The 16,940-nt window shown below is 43.2% G+C and overlaps 1 protein-coding gene across 1 annotated transcript in view; it reads right to left on the bottom strand.

The window, feature by feature from the left end:
- Nucleotides 1-16,940, bottom strand: part of hcn4 (hyperpolarization activated cyclic nucleotide-gated potassium channel 4) — a 374,291-nt gene that overhangs the window by 250,164 nt on the left and 107,187 nt on the right. Inside the window, exon 3 of the mRNA XM_043680205.1 lies at nt 7,952-8,113. Coding sequence (XP_043536140.1) covers nt 7,952-8,113 — 162 coding nt within the window. The remainder of the gene's footprint in view (nt 1-7,951; nt 8,114-16,940) is intronic.

Here is a 16,940-nt window from a genome sequence, read left to right as displayed (position 1 = left end):
ATTCCATCTGCCACTTCTCAGCCCACTGGCCCATCTGATCAAGATCCTGTTGTAATCTGAGGTAACCCTCTTCGCTGTCCACTACACCTCCAATTTTGGTGTCATCTGCAAACTTACTAACTGTAACTCTTATGCTCACATCCAAATCATTCATGTAAATGACAAAATGACAAATGCGAGGGCTCAGCACCGATCCTTGTGCCACCCGACTAGTCACAGGCCTCCAGTCTGAAAAACAACCTTCCACCACCATCCTCTGTCTTCTACCTTTGAGCCAGTTCTGTCCAAATGGCTAGTTCTCCCTGTATTCCATGAGATCTAACCTTGCTAATCAGTCTCCCATGGGGAACCTTGTCGAATGCCTTACTGAAGTCCATATAGGTCACATCTACTGCTCTGCCCTCATCAATCTTATTTGTTACTTCTTCAAAAAACTCAATCAAGTTTGTGAGACATGATTTCCCACACACAAAGCCATGCTGACTATCCCGAATCAGTCCTTGCTTTTCCAAATACATGTACATCCTGTCCCTCAGGATTCCCTCCAACAACTTGCCCACCACTGAGGTCAGCTCACTGGTCTATAGTTCCCTGGCTTGTCTTTACCGCCCTCCTTAAACAGCGGCACAACGTTTGCCAACCTCCAGTCTTCCGGCACCTCACCTGTGACTATCAATGGTACAAATGTCTCAGCAAGAGGCCCAGCAATCACTTTTCTAGCTTCCCACAGAGTTCCATGTTACACCTGATCAGGTCCTGGCAATTTATCCACTTTTAACCATTTCAAGACCTCCAGCACTTCCTCCTCTGTAATCTGGACATTTTGCAAGATGTCACCATCTATTTCCCTACAGTCTATATTTTCCATATCCTTTTCCACAGCAAATACTGATGTTGCAACTATACCTGCATTCACCACTTCCTCTGGCAATTCATTCCCACACAAAACACACTCTGTGTCAGAAACTTGCCCCTCATGTCCTTCTTAAATCTTTCTCCATTCACCTTAAAAATGGCCCCGTAGTCTTGAAATCCTCTACCCTTAGGAAAAGACACCTGTGATTCACCTTATCTATACCCCTCATGATTTTACAAAACTCTATAAGGTCAGCCTTCAACCCCCTAAATTCCATTGAAAACGTCCCAGCCTTTCCTTATAACTTCCATACCTGGCAACATCCTGGTAAATCTCTTCTGAACACCTGACCAGAACTGGACACAGTACTCCAAAAGAGGTCTCTCCAATGACCTGTACAACCTCAACGTGATGTCCCAACTCCCATACTCAAAGGTATAATGGGCAAAACATGGCAGCTAAATCATGCACAGCAAGCTCCCATAAAGAGCAATATGAAAAAAATCCAAATTATTTGTTTACTCGTGAAGTTGGCCAAAGAGTAAAAATTAACTGGCAGCATGGAATCTAAGTGGGCAAGATCACCTAACAGGGAACTTCCTTCCCACCTATGCACTCCACCCTCCTCTCTGACCTTTATCCCCACCCCCATTTACCCATTGTACTCTTTGCTACCTTCCCCCACCCTCCTCTCTGACCTATCACCTTCATTTGCCCCCCCGCCATTCACCTATTGTACTCTATACTACTTTCTCCCCACTTCCACCCCCCTCTCATTTATCTCTCCACTCTGCAGGCACCCTGCCTCTATTCCTGATGAAGGGCTTTTGCCCGAAATGTCGATTTTCCTGCTCCGCGGATGCTGCCTGACCTGCTGTGCTTTTCCAGCACCACTTTAATCTAGACTCTGGTTTCCAGCAGAGTCCTTGTTTTTACCTAAGATCACTTAACAGCTCATGCATAAGGCGATATCTCCATCAGCGTAACACTGCCTCAGCATTTCAGAGCAACGTCATCTGGAAGTAGTGCTCAGATCGCTAGGCTTCTACCCACAAGCTTCTGGTTCAAATAAACAGTTCCTTTTTAGGGGTGCGAGAGGTTAAATAGTGCATACGATGACACGAGTTAAGCTGACTCTGCGAGAAAATAAAACGTCCACCAATCACATCGCTGTCTGATAATGTTTGGTTCAAAAGCCCTGTCCAGAAAGTGTTACTGTTATACATACACATTGTGTTCTTGGAAGCTCTAACACCTTGAAGATGTTTAGATGTTTAGATAAGGGTGAAGGATTGATTGAGTGAGTGCTACAAAAAAGTGTCCAGTGCATCCACAGAAGGTGCTTATTGTAAAATGGCAGCCTGTCAGTGGCCATTATCTCTTCCACTTAATTCCTGTGCTTATCAGGATTCTGGCAGAGGTACCAGAGAAATGTATGAGGGCTGCTGGAGCAGAGGAACGTGTAACAAGCTGGTTATCAAGCAGCCTGGTCAGTGTCATAATGGCCATCAGTGTGAATGAGAAAAAGTGGAAACCTTTGAAAGAGGCTCCGTTTCTGGAAGATACTAACCAGCAAATCCATTCTGACATTGCCGCGTAGAGTAATGCAGGGCCATTCATGCGAAATTCAGTCATTCATTGACACCCAGAGGTGCTAGGGGTGCTGCTTTGGAACTGCAGCTGCTCCAAATGCAGAAAACGACAACAGCAAAGCCACTAGCCAGGGATCGGTAACATCTACCCAAAGACCAGGCAGCTTGCACAGCGAATCAGTGCCAGCCTCTGACAATGTGGGGCCCACCACCCTGTCTCTCTTCCTCCCTCATGGTGATTCAGTTGGAGAAAGGCCCATCCTGCTAGATTCAGGGGAGCCCCTGGCTTTAGCGTGACTGATCTGCGTGGAGAGGCCTCAGTCAGGAAAAAGTAAAAAATTACACGACACTGGGTAATAAAGTTATCCCCTGTTTTTTGAAAGTTCGCTTCACCCCACTTCGCTTTTACAAAAGACCTACGTTAGTACCTGTTTTCACTGACCAAAAGAAATCCGAAGAGGATTTTCGCCTTTATGAGAAAAGGCGAAATTTTCCAGATAAATTAATCCTTCTTTTCTTTCTCCATATCAGCTTACAAAAGGTTTCATAGGAATGCTCTACTTTGGGATAGCGGGGGATATCTGTAATCCAACGGGTTTATTTGAAACCACAAGCTTTCGGAGTCCCCGCTCTTTCCTCAGGCAGCTAGGCGGGAAGGCTGCGCACCGTTTGAGAGGTTTGCTCAGGAATGAGAGTGGAGTCTCTGATCCTCCAGCATCTGCAGCCCTCACTTTCACCTGGTTGCTCAGGAAGAAGTCCGGGCAAAGTCAAAGAATCAGAGGGAGCACATAAATCATCAAGTGACCAGAGTTGTTACTTGCCCCATGAATAGTATAGTTTGCATTGGTCTTGTTAATTACCTCAGAATTAATTGAATTAATTGAACCAGAGAGGAAGCAAACCCAAGGTTTGCTTGCTAAGTCATAGAGTAATAGAATCAAACAGCAAGGTCTAACTCATCCATGGAAACCAACTTTGACCAAACTGAACTAGTCTCATTTGGTGTTCTTGGCCCATATCCCTTTCTTACCCATGTACCTGTCCAAATGTATTTTTTAAATGTTATAATTGTACTAGCCTCTATCACTTCCTCTGGTAGCTCATTCCATTTACACACTAACCCCTCTGTGAAAAAGTTGCCCCTTAGCCCCTATTTAAATCTTTCCCCTCTCATCTTTAAGCTATGTATCTCTAGTTTTGGACTCCCCCACCCTGGGGAAAAGACCTTGGCTATTCTCCTTATTTACTCCCCTCGTGATTTTATAGACCTCTATAAGTTGGATGTAACGTGATTGTCAATTCCATATGGGTTCGTTGCAGGTTGGCGTGGGTGAGATTTTCCACACACACTTGGAGCTTTCTGCAGTTCTTTCAACCTGTAAATGCCCAGATGAGACAGATGGGAAACATTTCACCTGATTTCAAGTCCTCTGCACAGATCTCTGAACCCAGATCTGGGCAAATGTGCAGGTCTTCGCCGTGAAATGCAAAGTAGGATAAGTGGCTGTGACAGGGAGGGGAAGGAACCGTGCAGATGGACACTCTGTCAACATAGAAAACTGATGCACCATTCAGCCCTTCGAGCCTGCACCACAGTAGGAGGCTCGATATGCCCAGAACATTCAGGGAACAGCCAGGAAGACTGCATCAGGGCATCTACGTTTCAGTCTTCATTGAACTCTATCACCTGGAGCAGCCATGACTGTAAGCTCAGAGCATTCAAGCAATGAAGTTAAGCATTCAAAATGACCTTTCTTATTTCTAGCTCTGACTATGCTAGAGATGGAGATTTCACGCATCGCAGTCCACTGTCCTCTCTTGTACAAGGAAGATCACTGAGAATCTCTGCTCAAAGAGAGGCTGGTCACAGTATATGCTCTCTCATCAGAAACCAACAGACTTTCTGACAGGTTTTCCAGTGCCCAAACATTCCAGTGTTTGAGCCTGTCAATCTTCACTTGTAGTCAACCCAGTCGAAGTTTTTACCCGAGTCCACTGCAGCAGAGGAGGCATGAAATTTCCTCCAAATTGGAACCTGCACTGACCTTGCCTTTCTGCTGTGGTTGCAGATCAGCCTTGTATCACAGCCCACACACACACTCTCACATTCACGTCACATGCAGAGACACACGCACACACACACATTCATATCACACACAGACACGCTCACACACAGACACATTCACATCACACGCAGAGACACACACATACAGGCACACTCAGACATATTCATATCACATGCAGAGACACACACACATACACACACACAAACACATTCACATCACACACAGAGACAAACACATATACAGACATGCACACATACAGACAGTTTTATGAGAACTATAACAAACACTACATTGGACAAACAGGCAGAAAACTAGCCACCAGGATACATGAACATCAACTCGCCACAAAAATTCATAATCCTTTCTCACTAGGATCCTTACATACAGATGAGGATGGACACCACTTCACCTGGGTCAACACATCCATCCTAGGCCAAACCCAACAGAGACACCCACAAAAATTCCTAGAAGTGTGGCATTTCAACCAGAACTCTGTCAACAGCCAGATTAACTTGGATCCCATTTACCACCCCCTGAGAAAAATAACCGGAAGTGACATCGCCGCAGGAAATGGCATCACTACAGGAAATGATGTCATCAACCCAAGGCAACCTAAACACATAAATAAAAGGCGGGCCCATACCACCAGTGCTTCACCAGAGGCTCACTGATGATGTTGCCTAGCATGGTTGTGAAACATCTGAAAGCAAATCTTCCAGCTCAGTGAGCAAACTTACATCCACACGCACATACAGTCTGTGCTTGAACAATTAAGCTTCTTGATCATTCTTCTTCTTTTTGCCACTCCTCTACTGCCCGTCCAGGTTGACCTTCTTGGACAGATTCCTTCTGAGGGGATGCAGGGAGTTAGGGAGAATGTAAATGGCCCGTGCTGAAACATTTGAAGTCAGAAGAAATTCTGGTACAAAGTAGGCATACTCTCCAAGGAGCATTAAGCTTGAGGTGCGGATGCCATCACCTTCAATCGATTTGGCCTCACCGACAAAGTAATGCCTGGCCCTGCCTCTTTCATCAGGGTTTGGTCACCCATAAACTTGTACCCAATCTGGGAAGCTTCTCCCACCTCCCACTGCGTGATGCCTTGTCCTCTAAAAAAATTGGAAATGTATGAATGTGCATTATAGAATGTGTTTGGGTGACATGCCTGTCTTAGTTGAATAGCCAGGGTGTGAAAGTTCCAAGGTTTACCACAGTGTGAAGCACAGAAGGCATGCAGTGGCTTGAGTCCAGATTGGTAGAGATTGTTGACAAGTGACTGATGGAGGTTCAGAGAATCTGTTATGCCAATGAAGCCATTGGTAGGACATGAAATTTGAAGATGAGTCCAATGACCATGACCAAGTATGATAGGACATCAAATGACCTTTGCGCCACTACATCCAGGTACAAAGGCCTTGACCCCTGGCATTAACCTCAATGGCTATCTCCTCCATTTGCCTTTTGGCTGCTTGCCTGGAAAAGACCGCATGCGGACAAAACAATCTACTTTCAATTCTCTTTCACCCAAGACACCAGTGCATTATCTTCAAACCTTGGAAGCTCCCTCGTGTTGTGCCACGTTTACAGTGTCCCAGATAAAGTTGACTTCCTGCATGACATATAATGCCAATACCAGAGACCAGGCCCCCTTTCCTTGAGATAATGCAGCTAACCCCAAAGACATCAGGGTGGTCTGCTGACAATGTTGCCAATTGTGATGATGCTGTGGCTTTAAGAGATTATTTTGTTTTTTTTTAAAAGAGAGATTTTAAGACAGAGTTTGGGATGGCTAATGAAGATCCATAAAGTAAACAGCTTGGGAGGCGTTGGGGTATTTGGAACAATAGAAGCAGCCTGGATGGGTGTGGTGTGCCCTCACAGACCTGTGAGACAAATCTATTTTTATGAATTTGCCTTTTTGCCAACGGGTGCATTTATGGGATGTCACTATATTGGAACAGTTAGTTAGTAATAGTTACTACATCTTTTGTATGGTTAAGTTTTCCAAAAGGGTTAAGTTATTCTAAGTTCTTCTTTCTTTTGTTGTATTTTAACTATAATGTTTAAATAAATTGTGTGTTGCTTAAACATCAAGTAGTTTGACCAGGCAAATTGCATCTGGAACACAGCATGTTAGATTTGCCTTTAAAATAAGAAAAAAGTTGGGGTATAGACTACCTTCTTAAAATAGTCTGAAGAGGTTTGGTCTGGTCCATAACACAAACAACAGAACACTTTGAGCTGACCACCACAGGAATCATTACAAAGAGCGTGCACCAAGTTGCTGTTCAGTCAGCATGGCACTCATCAGGCATGGGATAATCACACCTTGCTGTGCTCCAACTCTTTTTCAAGGCTAATCCATCGTATCTTCCTGTACAAAAAAAAACTTTGCACATCAGTTCTTCATTTTCATCTCAGGTATTTGGTGAAAACTTCAAGCGAAAACCTTGATCTCCCATCTCAAAGTGCTGCTTCGATTTATTTTTGGATGTTTTAGCAAAGGCAATGAGACAAATAGTGTCTTTATATCTTATCCAATGTGACGATGACTCACTATGTTCTTGTCATCTCAAAGCCATTGTCAAGAGCGCAAAGAAATGAGTGCTTACCTTGTTTCGATGACACTTCTCTATGCCTGAATAAACTGATAGCAACCAAAATCTCAGTATTATTACAGCACAGAAAGAGGCCATTCCACTGGTCATGTCTATGTGACTCTGCAAATGAACAGTGTGCTTGGTGCTCCACACCATTGTGTCTACATAACCTTCACATTCCTCATTTTCAGACAATAATCTAATCCTCTTTTGAATGCTTCGATTGAATCTAAACCTACCATGGGCAGCACATACCAGATCCTATCATGGGCAGCTCATACCAAACTCTACCATGGACAGCACATACCAGACCCTACCAAGGGCTGCACATACCAAACTCTACCATGGACAGCACATACCAGACCCTACCAAGGGCTGCACATACCAAACCTTAACGCGTGCCAAAACAAAATGTCTTTCCTTCTGTTTCCAGTACAGATTTGGCTATTACTTCAAGACCTTTAATAATTTTGACTACCTCAATTTAAACCCCTATGAATCTTCTCTTTTCCAAAGAAAACTGTTCCAAATTATCTGCATCCCTGGAACCATTCTCATGAGTCTATTAGATACTTTGTACTCAACTTCTTGAAAGATGTTATTACCAAACTCTGGAGCAGGTAGGACTTGAACCCAGGCCTCCTGGCTCAGAGGGAGGAGTACTACGACTGCACCACAAGTGCCCTCTTGAGAGTCTAGTCTGAATCCTTTCTAAATGGCTTCACCTGAGCACAATAAATCCAGGTATGAAATGTGGCTCTCATGTAGTACCCAAAGTTCGAATCACTAATACATTACATTGATGCATATTCTTGTAGTATGCCAAGAGCTACTCACCACCATGTTGTTGAGAGACACCCAGCAGTCAGCTGGGAACTCCTGCAGCATAGGAACCAGGAACTGGAGGCAACCGTCCCAATGGCATAGCAACAGCATCATCCCAATGAGGTTAACAATGCGCACCACTGCACTTGCCAGGTCGTAGGTCATGTGGAAGATCTGTCCAATCAGACAAAATGGTACAATTTGTTAGCTTCTTTTGAGACAGGTCTTTATTGATTAGGAGGTTAATGATTGGGTCATACACATGCAGAGGAAGCAACCAGCATTGTTTTATTAAATTCACTTGTTCAATTCACCAAATGCAGTCTCCTGTGTATTCAGCACATTGGGACAGGAGGAATAGAATAGCTTTTTGGGGTCAAAGGTGTAAGAATTTCAAGGATGTCATTGATTGATTGGACTATCAGATGCTGCTAGTGACACCATTAACATCCACTTATATTTAGCCCTGAGGTCTGGCCTTCCTTCCTCTCATATGATGTTGCGAACAGTTACAATGCTCAGAAATTCTAGGTCACTCTTAGGAGCTTTTAGCATAAGCAATGAGACACAGGGAGATTCATCAATACATTATCCGATGTATGGTGAGGCCAGCATGTTCAGAATGTACCAGAAGCCATTTCTAGGAACGCAAGGACACTAATTCTGGTTAAATGGCATGTTTCCATCTGTTAAGTACTGAGTAGAAATGCATTAAGCACTCATCATTCTTGTCAACAGTTTAACTGACCCTATTTCACACGCTGAGTATTTGTTGTGACACAATGATGCCCCATAACTAGTCCTTGCCCAAATGCATCAACATCTGCACAACATCCAGGCTTGTGTGGCCAGTTACAGTTATGCCACATAAATGCTAGACAATGACCAGCTCCAAAAAGAGAGAATCTAACCAACATCCTTTGACATTCAATTACTTTATCATCACTGAATCTCCCACTAACAATATCTTGGGGGTCACCATTGACCAGAAACTGAAATAGACTAACCATATGAATACCACCATTAAGAAAGCAGATCAGAGGTTAGGAATCTTGGAGTGGGTAGTGAGTAACTTACCTCCTGACTCCTCAGAGCCTGTTCACCATCTGCAAAGCACTAGTCAGGAGTGTGATGGAATACTCCTCAATTACTTGGATGGGTGCAGCTCCAACAACAGTGAAGAAGCTTGAAAGCAGCCAGGACAAAGCAGCCCACTTGATTGACACCACATCCCTTCGCCAATGATGCTTAGTAGCAGCAATGTGCATTATCTACAAGATGCACTTCAGAAGTTCACCAAGGCTCCTTAGACAGCACCTTCTAAATCCTTGACCACTACTATCTAGAAAGCCAAGGACAGTAGATACATGTGAATGCACCATCTGCAAATTCCACTCTAAGCCACTCACCATCCTGACTTGAAAATATCTTCAGCATCATTGAGTCAAAACTCTAGAACTCCCTTCTAATAGCATTGTGCATCAACCTACAGCGCATGGACTAACCAGAGCAGTTCAAGAACACAAGCTCACCATCATCTTTTCAAGGGCAACTAGGAATGTTGGCCCAGCCAGTGACTGGCAGTGACTACAGTACAAAAGTACTTCACTCGCAATTAATTGCTTTATGTTGCATCTTTCACAAACTCAGGTTATTGCAAAAGGCTTGGTTTTATTTTGGTCAGAAAATATTGATTGTGGGAACAGTGAGCTGGATTGTATTGTACCCATTTGGCAGGGGTTGACGTGAAATGCCTTTTTGCCTGTCCTCTGCTCCCCCGACCCCAAGTGGAATAAGAGATGTGAGTGATCTGCTCACTGTGAGTCAATGGATGATACTCAATAGGCAATTGAGAGTTTAAACCTGCCACTATTGCTGTACCCAATAGCGGGTAAAGCAACTTTCACTATAATGGTTGGTGGGGGGATAGAGCCCCAAGTCCTTCTTTGACCCAGTTTCCCTCACTAGTCTGTCTACACTAGTCTCTCTACCTCACCCCATCACCCCTCACCTCACCTTGAGAGATTAAATGGCTTCCTCTGTTCCTACGGATGGAATTCTACAACAGGCATGATAATCCTGCCCCCATAGGTAAAATTTGCGAGCCTGGCCCCCAACCTACCTCTGGTCTGCCTCCAACACAGCACATCTTTCTGTGGTCCTTGCTGCAATACCAGCAGTAGCCATTGCTCCTGGTGGCGCTGCTGGTATTAGAAAAACTGCCAACCTTTGATCAACAGCCAGTTCTCAGAGGTTGGATTTCCTGTTTCTGAGGGGCCATGGTCATGGTTTAAGTCAATAAATCATCAGTCAACGCAACAGGAAACGAGGAGCAAATGTTTTCACAGAGGGTTGTTCGCATGTGCGATAAAATTCCTGAGGAAGTGGTGGATGTGTGTACAATTACAACATTTAAAAGACATTTGGATAGGCCACATGAGTAGGAAAGATTTGGAGAGATATGAGTCAGAAGAGACTTCCAGCATCTGCAATCATTACTTTCTCTTTTGGAGGAATATGGGCCAGGAGTAGGCAGGTGGGACTAGTTTAGTTTGGGATTATGTTTGGCACATTCTATTTGGACTGTAGTGTCTGTTTCCATATTCTCTGACTCTATAACACACTAGAATAGAGCTCACTCCCAGAATTTATCTATGGGGCAATGAAAGGACTCCACAGAGGCCAGTAGCCAACACCAAGTCATCCTTTATTAACACAGGAACAGTCCTCAACTTTAGTGCTGCCTTATTCAGAGTATCTCTGGCACCTCACATTTTTATACATCAGCCAGGGCTCCTAATTGGTCCAGATTAACAGCCCCATCATATTTTATGAGGTCCATCTGGTTGACTTCATTACAACCACAATATGCAGGCCTACCACATCAATGTACAATACAGTCCATAGAAACATGGGAACATCAGGAGGCCCTTCAACCCATCAAGGCAGTTCCACTGCCATATGGTTAGGTCACAGATGATTTGTATCTTTATCTTCTACTCTTGCTTGAATGTTGTTTGTTACCCTTATTCAGCTAAAATCCACCGATCGCAATTTGAAAATAATAACTTGAGTTTGGATCTTCTTTTGTGGGAATATTCCACCCACATTGGAAGGAAAACAAAAACATAAAGAATGAAAATATTAAATAAAGGGGTAAATGTAAAATGGTGCACCACTGCACAGAAAGGAAAAGCTTTCAAGTCATGCACCAAGTACAGAAAGGTGAAAATATAAATGGAGCACCAAGTGCAGAAAGGGGAAATATAAAATGGTGCACCAAGCACAGAAAGGGGAAAATATAAAATGGTGTACCAAGCACAGAAAGGGGAAAATATAAAATGGTGCACCCAGCACAGAAAGGGGAAAATATAAAATGGTGCACCAAGCACAGAAAGGGGAAAATATAAAATGGTGCACCAAGCACAGAAAGGGGAAAATATAAAATGGTGCACCAAGCACAGAAAGGGGAAAATATAAAATGGTGCACCAAGCACAGAAAGGGGAAAATATAAAATGGTGCACCAAGCACAGAAAGGGGAAAATATAAAATGGTGCACCAAGCACAGAAAGGGGAAAATATAAAATGGTGCACCAAGCACAGAAAGGGGAAAATATAAAATGGTGCACCAAGCACAGAAAGGGGAAAATATAAAATGGTGCACCAAGCACAGAAAGGGGAAAATATAAAATGGTGCACCAAGCACAGAAAGGGGAAAATATAAAATGGTGCACCAAGCACAGAAAGGGGAAAATATAAAATGGTGCACCAAGCACAGAAAGGGGAAAATATAAAATGGTGCACCAAGCACAGAAAGGGGAAAATATAAAATGGTGCACCAAGCACAGAAAGGGGAAAATATAAAATGGTGCACCAAGCACAGAAAGGGGAAAATATAAAATGGTGCACCAAGCACAGAAAGGGGAAAATATAAAATGGTGCACCAAGCACAGAAAGGGGAAAATATAAAATGGTGCACCAAGCACAGAAAGGGGAAAATATAAAATGGTGCACCAAGCACAGAAAGGGGAAAATATAAAATGGTGCACCAAGCACAGAAAGGGGAAAATATAAAATGGTGCACCAAGCACAGAAAGGGGAAAATATAAAATGGTGCACCAAGCACAGAAAGGGGAAAATATAAAATGGTGCACCAAGCACAGAAAGGGGAAAATATAAAATGGTGCACCAAGCACAGAAAGGGGAAAATATAAAATGGTGCACCAAGCACAGAAAGGGGAAAATATAAAATGGTGCACCAAGCACAGAAAGGGGAAAATATAAAATGGTGCACCAAGCACAGAAAGGGGAAAATATAAAATGGTGCACCAAGCACAGAAAGGGGAAAATATAAAATGGTGCACCAAGCACAGAAAGGGGAAAATATAAAATGGTGCACCAAGCACAGAAAGGGGAAAATATAAAATGGTGCACCAAGCACAGAAAGGGGAAAATATAAAATGGTGCACCAAGCACAGAAAGGGGAAAATATAAAATGGTGCACCAAGCACAGAAAGGGGAAAATATAAAATGGTGCACCAAGCACAGAAAGGGGAAAATATAAAATGGTGCACCAAGCACAGAAAGGGGAAAATATAAAATGGTGCACCAAGCACAGAAAGGGGAAAATATAAAATGGTGCACCAAGCACAGAAAGGGGAAAATATAAAATGGTGCACCCAGCACAGAAAGGGGAAAATATAAATGGTGTATCAAGCACAGAAAAGGGAAAATATAAAATGATGCACCAAGCACAGAAAGGGGAAAATATAAAATGGTGCACCCAGCACAGAAAGGGGAAAATATTAAATGGTGCACCAAGCACAGAAAGGGGAAAATATAAATGGTGCACCAAGCACAGAAAAGGGAAAATATAAAATGGTGCACCAAGCACAGAAAGGGGAAAATATAAATGGTGCATCAACCATGGGAAGGTGGAAATAAAAGATGGTGCCTCATCACACAGAAAATGACTCACAAACTCCTTCCGAGATATTGGGCTAAAATGTTATTTCACTAGCTGTTTATTTACTTATTCTACTATGCAGAATTTGTAGAGTCCCCACAAACCAGTAGATATTGGGACACTTTGACCCCAGGTTCTGGAAGTTGTTGCCATGCATGTCAGAGGTCTGTGCAGTAGCAGGAAAAATGAGAGGGAGCGTGGGTGTTCACAAACAATGTTTATCCTCGTCTTCTATCTATTTCATTTTTTGCTATATTAGTTATTGCAAGGTCTGTGTCTGTCTGTAATTTCTCAATTTCCTCTCTTTCCTGCTATTACTATAGAAACAGCAACAAAACAAGGACAAATCAGATTACACAAGCCAGACTCTTCAATGCTGCAGGAAATCTTCGTCTGATTTGTCTAATCCTTGTGATTTTACAGAATAAAAAGATCTTTTCCTAATGATTCTCCTGAAACCAAACAACTCAAGCCAATCTGCTTTACTTATTAAGGACAAACATATCTATCAAATGATCTGAAGGTTCTGAAAATTCACTTTTCTCACAGAATGCAGCAGTTCATGAAGGCAGCCCACCGCTAATTTCTCAAAGGGCAACTAGAGACGGGCAAGAAATATGGTCCCAGCCAGCGACACCCATGTCCCATGAGTGAATTTTGAAAAATGTTTTTTGAGCCAGCTGACAATGAAATGTGTGGACCTTGAAAAAGGAAATTGTAAAAGCAACTTGGATTTATAGAGCATCTTTAATTTAATGAAATATTCGATGACACTTCACAGAAGCAATATCAGGAAAAAGTGACACTGTTGCCCCTGTAGGAGCTATTAGGACAGATAACCAAAAGCTTAGGCAAAGAGATATGTTTTAAATGACAGTTTGAAAGAGGAGGGAGAAGAGGAAATACTTAAGACGGGAATTCCAGAGTCTAAAAGCCAGCTGAGAGCTGGGGTACCAGTTGTTAGAGGAGAACATTAAAGATGTGAAAGAGCGGCTGTACAAGACATTGATTAGGCCACTTTTGGAATACTGTGTTAAATTCTGGTCTCCCCCCCTTCAGGAAAGATGTTGTGAAACTTGAAAGGTTATGGTTCTGTTCGCCGAGCTGGGAATTTGTGTTGCAGACATTTCATCCCCTGTCTAGGTGACATAGATTCAAACCACTACAAATGCCGGAGGAAAGATCACAGAAGCGCTTCACAGGAGGCTCCCAAGCACTGAGGATGTCACCTAGATAGGGGACGAAACATCTGCAACACAAATTTCCAGCTCGGCGAACAGAACCACAACATCGAGCACCCGAGCTACAAATCTTTTCACAAACTTTGAAAACTTGAAAGGGTTCAGAAAAGATTCACAAGGATGTTACTCGGGTCGGAGAGTTTGAGCTACAGGGAGAGGCTGAACAGGCCAGGGTTATTTTCCCTGGAGAGACGGAGGGTGACCTTATAGAGGTTTATAAAATCATGAAGGGCATTGATAGGATGAATAGACAAGGTCTTTTCCCCAGGGTAGGGGAGTCCAAAACTAGTGAGTATAGGTTTAAGGTGAGGGGGGAAAGATTTAAAAGGGATCTAAGGGCCAATGTTTTCATGCAGAGGGTTGTGTGTATATGGAATGAGTTTCCAGAGGAAGTGGTTAAGACTAATACAATTACAACATTTAAAAGGCATCTGGACAAGTATATGAATAAGAAGGGTTTAGAGGAATATGAGTCAAATGCTGGCAATTGGGATTAGATTAATTTCAGATATCTGGTGTTGGACCGTTGGATCTGTTTCCATGCCATACACCTCTATGGCTCTATGACTCTACGTATGAACTGGAAAAGGCTCAGCAATCCAGAGATTTGTAGCAAACACCGAGAATGTTGGAGAAACTCAACCGGTCTGGCAGCATCCGTGGGGAGAGAAAACAATGTTTTGGGGTCTGATATGATTCAATTTAACTCAGTTTCTCTCTTCACAGATGCTGCCGGACCTGCTGAGTTTCTCCAGCAGTTTGTGTTTGTTTCAGGTTTCCACCATCAGAGATTTGTCGATGGGGGGGTTGGGGGCAGGAGGAGAGTGCAGAGCTCAGATGGGAAGAGAAGCTTAAAAACGTTAAAAATTGAGGTGACATGCAAGAGGCCAGAACTGGCGAACAGAGCATGGTGATGACAAATGAAAAATCGTGGTACTTACGAGCACTGAGTGTATTCAACAGAGTAGCCATTCAGCTATGTGATTAGAATACAAATCCAGTCCTGACTGACTGAATGAAGGCTGAGTGGTTAAGGCCAAAGTATGATTGGAAAATCTGAAGCGATATTTCTATGGCTGTAGGTCAACAATGCACAACTACTGACTATGTAGCAGAAATTGGCATGGAATTGACAATCTGATTCAAAGAGATCCAACTTTGGCTGTGTTATGAACTGATGCATTATAGAGGCAGATTGGATAAACATCTTTCTCTGCCGTCTGGGGGAGGAAGCATTAAATTAAATAAATTGAGCTCTGCCTGTCCATGGTTGGCAAGTGTGAGGCCAAGACACTTGCAAGGCCTCCTTGCTGTGAGCCACATACACCGATTGGTTTGCTGGCAAATTCATTTCCAGTTTCTTCATATGCTGCTGCATTGGAGCGGCTGGAGAAATTCAAGGGAATGTAAAGAAGATCTAAGGCAAAAGTGAGGACTGCAGATGCTGGAGATCAGAGTCAACATTGCGTGCTGGAAAAGCACAGCCGGTCAGGCAGCATCCGAGGAGCAGGAGAATCGACATTCTGGGCATAAGCTCTTCAACAGGAATGATGAAGATTTAAGTTTAAGTAAAATGCTTTTTGAGCCAGCTGACAATGAAATGTGTGGACTTTGAAAAAGGAAATTGTAAAAGCAACTTGGATTTATAGAGCATCTTTAATTTAATGAAATGTTCTAAGACACTTCACAGAAGCAATATCAGAAAGGAAATGACACCTTTGCCACCGTAGGAGCTATTAGGACAGATGACCAAAAGCTTCAGCAAAGAGAAATGTTTTAAGTTTCAAAGGATAGGGGAGAAGAGGAAATATCTAAGAAGGGAATTCCAGAGCCTAAAAGGCAGCTGAGAGCTGGGATACCAGTTGTAGGAGGAGAACATTAAAGATGTGCAAGAGCAGCTGTACAGGACATTGATTAAGCCACTTTTGGAATAATCTTAGGGAGCTCTTGTGGCTCAATGGGTCTTGGATAACACCCCGGACTCTAAACTAGAAGCTCTGGGTTCAAGTCCCACTGTGGGTCCTGATGGTCCAGGAATGTCTGATCACCAACATGGCCAAAGAGGTCAAATAGCAATCTGTGAATCCTTCCAACATATGCCATTGGAAGGCAAATAAAGGCAGGAGTGATTGCTGTACAGCCACAAGGCAGAAAGAAAAATTGGAGACTCATTGTAGAAGATAGGAGTAGGCCACTCGACCCCTTAGAGCCTGCTCTACCATTCATAGAGATGTATAGTATGGAGACAGACCTTTCGGTCCATGTTGACCAGCCAACCCTAACTAATCTAGTGCCATTTGGCCTATATTCTTATAAACCCTTCCTATTCATCCACCCATCCAGATGCTTTTTAAATATTATAATTGTACCAGCCTCCAACCACTTCCTCTGGCAGCTCATTCCATACATGCACCACCCTCTGTGTGAAAAAGTTGGCCCTTAGATCCCTTTTAAATCTTTCCCCTCTCACCTTAAACCTAAGAGGTTTAGTTTTGCATTCCCCCATCCTGGGGAAAAGACCTTGTCTATTCATCCTATCCATGTCCCTCCTGATTTTATAAAACTATGTCAGGTCTCCCCTTGTCTCTGATGCTCCAGGGAAAGTAGCCCCAGCCTACTTAGTCTCCCCTTTTAGCTCAAACCCTCCAACCCTGGCAACATCCTTGTGAATCTTTTCTGAACCCTTTCAATTTTCATAACATCCTTCCAATAGCAGGGAAACCCAATTGCACACAGTATCCCTAAAGTGGCCTAATCAATATCCTGTACAGTTGCAACATGACCTCCCAACTC

Source organism: Chiloscyllium plagiosum, chromosome 40 (genome assembly GCF_004010195.1).
Source record: "Chiloscyllium plagiosum isolate BGI_BamShark_2017 chromosome 40, ASM401019v2, whole genome shotgun sequence".
Lineage (NCBI taxonomy): Eukaryota > Metazoa > Chordata > Chondrichthyes > Orectolobiformes > Hemiscylliidae > Chiloscyllium > Chiloscyllium plagiosum.
The sequence above is the reverse complement of the archived record's forward strand: the minus strand, read 5'-3'. Positions and strand labels throughout refer to the sequence as shown.